This window comes from Orycteropus afer, unplaced genomic scaffold (assembly GCF_000298275.1).
Source record: "Orycteropus afer afer isolate SDZICR_OR568_19922 unplaced genomic scaffold, OryAfe1.0 scaffold00123, whole genome shotgun sequence".
NCBI lineage: Eukaryota > Metazoa > Chordata > Mammalia > Tubulidentata > Orycteropodidae > Orycteropus > Orycteropus afer.
The window spans coordinates 6,483,201-6,492,272 of NW_006921710.1; the positions used below are offsets into that span (position 1 = coordinate 6,483,201).

Consider the following 9,072-nt stretch of genomic DNA (forward strand, 5'->3'; position numbering starts at 1 on the left):
CCTCCTGGGACCTTCCCCCTCTGCAGCTGCAGGCAGCATCAGGGCCAGAGAGGGGCACTGACTTTCACAGCACCCCAGGGACACTGTGATCAACCTGAGAATGTTCTGGGTTCAACTCCAGGATCTCCATTGCTCCTCCAGGGCCCTGCATGGATGCTGGGTTCTGTCCCATCTGCTACAAGCTCCCCAAGTCTCCCTCCAGGAAGAACCGGAACCCCTGTTCCTCCCACCGGCTTCTGCTTCTCCCTTTCCTGACAAGGTTCCCTGTCTTTGAGCCATGGGAGGCTCCTCACGCCTCCTCACACCTCTCCAGACATCTGCTCGCTCATCGCCCCCCCCCACCAAGGCCTCCATCTTGCTGTAAATAACTTTCTGTTCTGTAAATAGATGTACAGAAGCCATGTTTTTTCTTTCATATAATAAACTTTTATGACTCTTTCTTTTGTCTTTCAAGGGGCCCTGAGGTGGAAGGAAGCACCTTTTCTTAGGCGAAAAATGGAAACATTCATTCAGCAGATATTGTTTAGCACCTGGGCCATTCCGGACTGTGCCAGGAGCCAGGGTTACAGCAAATACTAAAACCCAGTCCCTGCCCTTGAGATGCTCTCAGACCAGTCAGGGAAATGAACAGCTAATTCCAACCCAATGGGGGAGATGCTGGCCTGACTCCCACTCCTACCACATCCCCACCTTGGGACACCACAGCAACATTTCCACAAACACATGACCAAGGATCTGAGATGTCTGGGGTGGAAGGGCTCTTTGAAAACCGAGGACAGGAGGGAGAACGAACTTCTCCCAGGCTACGGCAGTGGAAGGGGGAAGACTAATTCTTCCCTTTTCTTTCCTCAATAGTGGGAGCTATTAGTCTTTCCAGGCTTTGAAATGTGGCTCCAGAAGTCTGTGTATGTCTGTATAAGGATAGGGTGGGGTGAGGAATTTTTGAGGTAGAACATAAAGGCAGCTGTCTTGGATGCCTCACTAGGATGGTGGGAAAAGTAGGTAAGAGATGAACACAATTTCAGGACAAGCTAGAGGCCTGGGAAGCCTGTTTACTGAATTTAAAATGTCTAGGGTCCTTTGTTTCTGAATCCTTTGTTCAAGATAGACTAGGTAGTCTATAGTGCATTAAATCTTTGGTGGCAACCAGATTTGGGTTCAATTCTATTGTCTATTAGCTGAGTGACCTTGGATAACAGGTTTAGTAAAAAAAAAAAAAAAAAAAATGGAGGCAATACCAGAACCTACTTTGTAGGGTTGATTTAAAAAAACTTAGCACATAGTTGCTGCTAGATATTGTTGTTGTTGTCGGTGCCATTGAGTCATCTCTGACTTGTAGTGACCTTATGAACAACAGAACAAAACACTGCCTGATCCTGTGCCAGCCTCATGATCCCTACTATACCTGAGCCCATCGCTGCAACCACTGTGTCAATCCATCTTGTTGAGGGCCTTCCCCTCTTTCATTGACCTTCTACTTTACCAAGCATGACATCCTTCTCCAGAGAATAGTCCTTTCTGACAACATGACCAAAGTAGTTGAGATGAAGTCTGGCCATTCCCACTTCCAAGGAGCATTTCAGCTGCACTTCTTCCAGGGCAGATTTGTTAGTTCTTTTAGCACTCCATGGTACTTTCAGAATTCTCCAACACCACAGCTCGAAAGCATCACCTCTTCTTTGGTCTTCCTTATTCATTGTCCAACTCTCACATGCATATGAGGCAATTGAAAATGCCATGGCTTGGGTTAGGTGCATCTTAGTCTTCAAGGACATATCTTTGCTCTTCAGCACTTGAAAGAGGTCTTTTGCAGCAGATTTGGCCAATGCAATATGTCTTTTGATGTCTTTTCTGCTGTTTCCATTGGTGTTGATTGTAGAACCAAGTAATATAAAGTCTTTGACAACTTCAATCTTTTCTCCATCTAGTGTGATATTGTTTATTGGTGCAGTTGTGAGGCAGCAGTCCTGGTAGCATGGCGTCTAAGGCGTTTGACTGCTCACTGGAAGGCTGGTGGTTCAATTCCAGCAGCCACTCCGAAGGAAAATTGGGCAATCTACTTCCGTAGATATACGCCTCAGAAACCCAAGGAGGGGTAGCTGTGAGTCAAATCAACTCCATGACAGCGCGTCTGGTTTTGTTTTTTTGAGCTCTGGTAGCATAGTGGCTAAGGCACTTGACTGCTAACCAGAAGGCTGGCGGTTCAAACCCACCAGCCACTCCTCGGAAGGAAGGTTGGGCAATCCTACTTCCGTAGTGATACTGCCTCGGAAACCCAAGAAGGGGTCGCTATGAGTCGGGGCCGACTCCATGGCAAATAACAACAACAACAAATGCTGGTCACCTAGTTACCGTGGCTATGGAAACGTCCCCTGATTGGGTGGTTCACGGGCTCCCCCTGGAGGCCACCGTCTGGTCCTGCTGCGGACTAAGGGCGGGCCTTTAAGAAGGGTGAGAATCGGGAGTTGTAGGCGATGGACAGTGGCTGGCGCGGAGCAGTGCACGCCGGGAGTTGTAGTTTGCGTGAGGCGATTGGCTGCCCCGGACCAAGCTCCGGCTTCAGCTGGATGGCGGCTGCGACGCATTGCTGCTGGCTCTGGGGCTGGTTCGTCGGGCTTCTAGGGTTTGTCTCGGGGACAGCCGCTGCCTGGGACCTGGCTTCGCTGCCCTGCAACTTCGGCGACTTCTGCGAGTGCGACTTCCAGCCTGACTTCCCGGGTAAAGAACGGCGGGTGACCGGAGCTGAGGGACTGGCGGACTGAGTAGCACTCAGACCCCGTGGTTGCCTCGGGGCCAAGAAAGCTGTGGACCCTTAGTGTAGAATCGAGGGACAGGGTCCTCAGACGTCCGAACGGTTAGGGCTAGAAGTGGGCCGGGCGTTGGGGGAGCACCGGGCCTGGCACGAGGTATTGGGAGTGGCTTATTGGGGCCTGGGCAGAGCCCTGCCGGGGTGGAGAGAGGGCCTTTGACAGCAAAGCCCTTGTGGGGGAAGTTCTAGGCATCCACAGAGTGGACTGGCCGTCAAGAATGTAGCCTGCTTTGGGAGTGGGCAGGGCTCTGGGGTTGACCCTGTAGACAGCACGAACCTACTTAGGTCTGAGTGCAAACTGAGGGACTGCCTGGTGGGGGCGCTGCCAAGCTCCAGTCCTGAAGATGGTTCCTGCAGCCGGAAACCGAGCGCCCCACTTGCTTTCCATAACTAGCTTGTAAAAACGTCCCAGAACGCAGGTGTCCTTAGACCAGGTAACCCTTGAAAACCTCTTCTTGGTGGGGGTGTGTCTTCAACTCTGATCCAGTGCTTCTGTGGCCCTAGGTCTGGAGTGTGATCTGGCCCAACACCTGGCTGGCCAGCACCTAGCCAAGGCGTTGGTGTTGAGGGCGCTGAAGGCCTTTGTGCATGACCCGGCACCCACCAAGCCTCTGGTCCTCTCCCTGCATGGCTGGACAGGCACTGGCAAGTCCTATGTCAGCTCCCTGCTGGCGCACTACCTCTTCCGGGGTGGCCTCCGCAGTCCCCACGTGCACCACTTTTCCCCCATCATCCACTTCCCCCACCCCAGCCACATCGAGCGCTACAAGGTAGGCTGAACGTGTCATGGCCCACCATTCTCCCCTGCTGTGGAGTGAGTCCTGAACTCAGAAAGGGGAGGCCTCTTGCTTCAGGCCACACAGCCAGGGAGAGGCTCAGCCCTCAAGACCCATCCTGAGCAGGACTAAGGGTGGTGCCATTCTACTTGGTAGGGAGTTTTCACTTTGATTTCTGGAGGGCAATAATGCTATCTACCTGGCATAGTTGTGAGGGACATGTGATTATGTAATTGCAAGCATCATGCATTGACCACTTATGTGTGCCAAACAGTCTGCACTGTCCTCTCCCAGTAAAGAGCTTAGCCCACGTGGCTCAGTAAGCACTCAGTTAATATTAGCTCCTATTCTTGTTGCTGTCGGCCACAGTGCACTTTACAGGCTGGTCTGTTTCAGCTGTCAACACTGTTGGAAGGGTTTATCGATCAGGAAAGAGCCGCCTTCTTTTGTAGAAAACATTAAATACCATGGAAGGAGCTCTGGGTTTGAACCCAGTTCTCCTGCTGACTTGCTGTGTGACCTTGGGCAAATTCCTGCCCCTCTCTGGGCTGTATTTTGCCATCAGTCTTATTAAGGTGTTGATGCTTTCTGGAAGACCATATCTTCCTGTGAAAGGTCAGTTCTTGGGAAGCGCTCTGGGATTGGGGTAGTTTCTCTAGCCCCCCTTGAACTCCTACTTCAACCCCACAGAAGGATCTTAAGAGCTGGGTCCAGGGGAATCTCACTGCCTGCGGTCGCTCTCTTTTCCTCTTTGATGAGATGGACAAGCTGCCCCCAGGCCTGATGGAAGTCCTGCGACCTTTCCTGGGCTCTTCCTGGGTCGTGTATGGGACCAACTATCGCAAAGCTATCTTCATCTTCATTAGGTAAGGCTTGACTTCGCAGGGGCACAGTTGAGGGGACATTTCTTAGAAGTCCCACGTATCTGTTCTTGGCCTATGGTCCCACAATGGAAATACTGTTCCTCCTAGGCCCAGTCAGGCCTCCCTCAGGCTCCTCACATTCTCATTCACTCACTGTCATTCATGGTGGTTGTTACTCCCTTTGACATTCTTAAGGGCTTTTTGGCGGTGGGCTCAGTCTTTTTGATCCTCACCACTTCTTTGAGGAAGCCCTGCTGGATCAAAGCGTTTTTCCTCTTTCGTGGCTAAGAGGACACAGGCCTGGGAAAAGCAGGACAAGAATTCTAGTCTCACAAATATTAGTTATTATAAAAGTCAAGGAAAGGTTTATATGTGGAAGGAAATTTTCTTTGTTGGTTACCGGGGTGGGAGGGTAGATAGATAGAGATAAGTATTGATTTGGGGGAAGAGAAGGGCAGTGTACCAAATGTGAGTGATCAACATGGTGGCATCAAGGAAGAGGAAGACAGAGAGAGATACATAGGAGGTACAAACAACAAAGATGAACCCTTTTGCACATACAGTACTGCATTATCAGTGAAGGCAAACACGGGTAGACAGGTAGGTAGATGGGTGGACAGGCTGAATGAACTATTAGGTGTGTCTCTGCGGTGGGGAGCATACCCAGACCATGTATAGGGTTGGTAGACATTGGTTCTACAAGTGTATTTGTGTGTTCTGTAAGAATTCCCAGGTGTGTAGTAGAGCTGACAAGGGACAAGGTTGTAGCCACTTCTTGGTCACAGCCAGGTACCCAGAGGGAGTGAGTAAGTGAACCTGTGGGCTGGGGACCATAGTCGTAGGGGACATCAAGCTCAATTGGCATAACATACTACATAAAACATTGTTCTACCTCCTACTTTGGCGAGTAGCAACTGGGATCTTAAAAGCGTACAAATAGCCATCTGTATGCAACGATGGGTCTCTCCTTGTCCAGAGCAAAGAAGAATGAAGAAAACCAAAGATTCATGGAAACAATTAGTCCTAGCTACTGGTATACCATGCGATCCTCAGCCTATACGACTTTGAAACCAGAAGAACTAGATGGTGCCTGGCTACCACTGTCAACCACTCGGAGAGAAGTCTATGTAGGAGGTCCTGGGTAGAGAGGGAGAACAGTGTGGAACAAAACTCAAAATCATTTTTTTGGGGAAAAAAGCAAGCGGGAAGGGGGGACCAGGTTTGCTGGTCCGATAGAGCCTGGTGGAACCACTGAGATTATGGCCCCTAGCTGCCCTTCAGGTCTGGAACTGAACCCACGCCTGTGGTTTCCAGCCAAACAAAAGACAGGCATATGCATTGAACATTTACCTGAGGTAGACACACTCCTTGGAGAGAACAATCATGGGAGAAAGAAGGGCTGTGTATGCACAGTGAGACAGCTCAGGGGCACGAGTGCATGGAGGGATGGACACAGGAAAGAGGTAACTATTGGGAGGAAGGGGGAGGGGAGCTGTTGCATTGTGGTAAATTGTGGTCAATGTCATGAGACAAAGTGCATGTGAACTGCTGTATGGAAAGTGAATTTGCTCTGTAAACTTTCATCAAAATCACAGTTAAAAAAAAAAAAAGAGTTCTAGGCCCAGATTCAAGAATCCTAGCTGTGTTTCCTCAAGTAAATTACTTCACCTCTTTCTTAGCTTCAGTTTACTGTTCTGAACAGCAGGACCCTGGTATCTGGAGCCCTGGTGGTGCATATGGTAAAGGAAGGGCTAGCGTCAGCTCCACTGTATCTGCTCCTGTAAAGATTACAGCCTAGAAAACCCTCTCAGGCAGTTCTGCTGTCTCACTCGGGGTCTCTATGCGTTGAAAACAACTCAAAGTCACCCAACAACAGTAACAGCACCCTTCTAGAGGCTGGGTGAAGACAAGATCAGTTAAGGGACACAAAAGTGTTTTGTGAACTATAAAGTGTAGGGCCCATGTAGGTGAATTACAGGGGTCAGTGATTATGGACATAAGATCTACAGAGGGAAAGTGGTCCTTGTGGAGTGTTTTCTGTGGTTTGTGGCTCCTGCAGGAATTGTGCTAGGCCCCTGGCTCAGGTTATGTTTAGATGGCACCAGGGGCAAATCAAAACCAAAGCCACTGCCATGGAGTCTATTCAGACTCACAGCAACCCTTAGGACAGAGCAGACCTGGGTTTCCAAGCACACCGCCTCATCCTTTTCCCAAGGAACGGCTGGCGGGTTGAAACCGTGACCTTTTAGTTAGCAGCCGAATGCTTTACTCACTGTGCCACCAGAGCTCCTGGCACCAGGGCAGTGAGGGCCAAATCCTGTACCCTTATAGTCCCAGTCTGAGTCTCAGTCTGGGTCTCCATGTTTTAGCAACACTGGTGGCGAGCAGATCAACCAGGTGGTGCTGGAGGCGTGGCGCAGCCGCCGGGACCGTGAGGAAATTCGCCTGCAGGAGCTGGAGCCAATCATCTCCCGGGCTGTGCTGGACAACCCACACCGTGAGTTCCGCTCTGGAGCCCTGTCCCAGGGCCAGCTTCAGTCAAGCTTGAGGCTTTACCCCCAGACCCAATGGGCTAGGCTCTCTAGGGTGGGCAAGGTATCTCCGGGGCCTGATACTCTGCCTGCTGATCAGGTGGTTCAGACTTGGCACTCCTCACTCTGTAACTTTGGGAAGTCATACACCCTCTCTGAGCCTTACCCCCGAAAGGTCCCTCTGCCATCCTTTGAGGTGGGAGACCTGGGCTTCTCCCCACTTGTGACACATCTGTGTCTTCCTGCAGATGGCTTCTGGCGTTCAGGCATCGTGGAGGAGTGCCTCCTGGATGCTGTGGTGCCCTTCCTCCCACTCCAGCGGCACCACGTACGGCACTGCGTTCTCAATGAGCTGGCCCAGCTGGGCGTGGAGCCAAGGGATGAGATCGTGGAGTCGGTGCTGGACAGCACCACCTTCTTCCCTGAGGACGAACAACTCTTCTCCTCCAACGGCTGCAAGACCGTGGCCTCCCGAATCACCTTCTTCCTCTGACTCCTCAGGAGGGCAGCATTGCTCTTCCCTGCCTGGCCAGGCCATCTGGAAAAGCCCTGGGACCTCTGGCAGAAGGACCCTTGTCCCAAGCTTCCTAGAGAGTGGGACCCAGAAGATGAAGAAGGGTGTTGGATAGGCCATAGCCCAGGGCCAGGGCAGGCCTTGGTTCTTAACTGGGTTGAGGACATCTTGGCCGCTGTTGTCTTCCCCAGGCAAACTCTGGTCACCCTTCACTGGGCCTTGACCTCCCCCTCCAGCCTGAGCCTTCTTAAAATGTGAATTGTAACTCAGGGACTGTGGCTTGTAGCTACACCCTCCTTCCTAGGTTTATGTACCCTTGGCCCTTGCACTGGCTTCATCAACCCCACCACCACACAGACACATATCCCGTGTGTTCCAGTATCATGGAGCCAGGCTGGGACTTCTAGTCCTCATGGATAAAGGGACTCAAGATGCTACTTGGGCCTGGTTTTTATAAAGTTTTTAATTTTGTAAAAGAAGAGAACAGATGGAATAAACTTAGCCATGGAATCAGAGGAATATTGGCTGAAGTTTCTACTGCTCTGGGAGGAGACTGCTTTGCTGAGTGAGTAGGTACCAGTGTGTTGGGGGAGAAACTGTCTCTTCCCCAGCAGATAGTGTGGGGGCTCAGTGGCCTCTTTAAGGAGCAGTATTCCTGCTGGGGCTGGGGCTTGAGCCCTGTTCATCTCTGCTTTTGGTGGGGCTCTGGCTCAGGCCCTGGGTGGGACTGTAGCTTGGGTCCCAGCTATACTCATTCTTGCTGGAATTTGAGCTTGGTCCCTGGCCCCAGCTCTGGGCAGATTCAGTCTTGCAGGGACCCTGGCTTGGGCCCTGCATGGCCTCAGTCTTTCTGGCGCTCTGGCTTGGGCTTTGGGCAGCCTTGGTCTTGCTGGATCTTGGGCTTAGCTCTGAGTTCCAGCCTTGGACATCTTCAGTTTTGCTGAATCTCTGGCTCCAGCCTTGGGCAATGTTAGTCTTACTGAGTCTCTGGCTCTGGTCCTGTGTAGCTTCATCCTTGCTGGACTTGTGACTTGGGTCATAGAAAATACTGACCATGCTAGGACTTGGGCTTGGTCCCCAATCCTGGCCCTGGGTGGTATCGTCATTGCAAGGCCTCTGTTCCCCACCCTGGACAGCCTCAGTCTTGCTGGGCCTCTGGCTTCCGCCCTGAGGAACATCTGTATTGCTAGGGCTCTCATTTAGATCATAGAAATCCTTAGTCTTGCTGGAACTTCGAAGTAATCCCCAGGCCTGGCCACGGGTGGGGAACTTTCTGAGTCCCCAGCTCCTGCCCTGAGGAGCCTTAGCTTTCCTGAACCTCTGTCTTGGGCCCTGGGTGTCCTTCGTCCCGCTGGACCTCCGCCTTGGGCCCTGGGTGTCCTCGGTCTCGCTGGACCTCACCCTTCGGCCCTGGGTGTCCTCAGTCTTGGTGGACCTCCGCCTTGGGCCCTGGGTGTCCTCGGTCCCGCTGGACCTCACCCTTCGGCCCTGGGTGTCCTCGGTCTCGCTGGACCTCCGCCTTGGGCCCTGGGTGTCCTCGGTCTCGCTGGACCTCCGCCTTGGGCCCTGGGTGTCCTCG

The 9,072-nt window shown here is 52.0% G+C and overlaps 2 protein-coding genes across 2 annotated transcripts in view; one reads left to right on the forward strand and one right to left on the reverse strand.

Moving 5' to 3' along the window:
* The first annotated feature begins 2,567 nt into the window (after positions 1–2,567).
* On the forward strand, positions 2,568–7,472 carry TOR2A (torsin family 2 member A). Its single transcript, XM_007944312.2, has 5 exons — positions 2,568–2,718; positions 3,314–3,579; positions 4,276–4,451; positions 6,818–6,945; positions 7,228–7,472. The coding sequence occupies exons 1-5, from the start codon at positions 2,568–2,570 to the stop codon at positions 7,470–7,472; spliced, it is 966 nt and encodes a 321-aa protein (XP_007942503.1).
* Positions 7,473–8,132: 660 nt separating this feature from the next.
* The window catches only part of TTC16 (tetratricopeptide repeat domain 16), a 17,415-nt gene continuing 16,475 nt past the window's right edge, over positions 8,133–9,072 (reverse strand). Inside the window, exon 15 of the mRNA XM_007944369.1 lies at positions 8,133–9,068. Within this exon, the coding sequence (XP_007942560.1) occupies positions 8,133–9,068 (936 nt within the window). The remainder of the gene's footprint in view (positions 9,069–9,072) is intronic.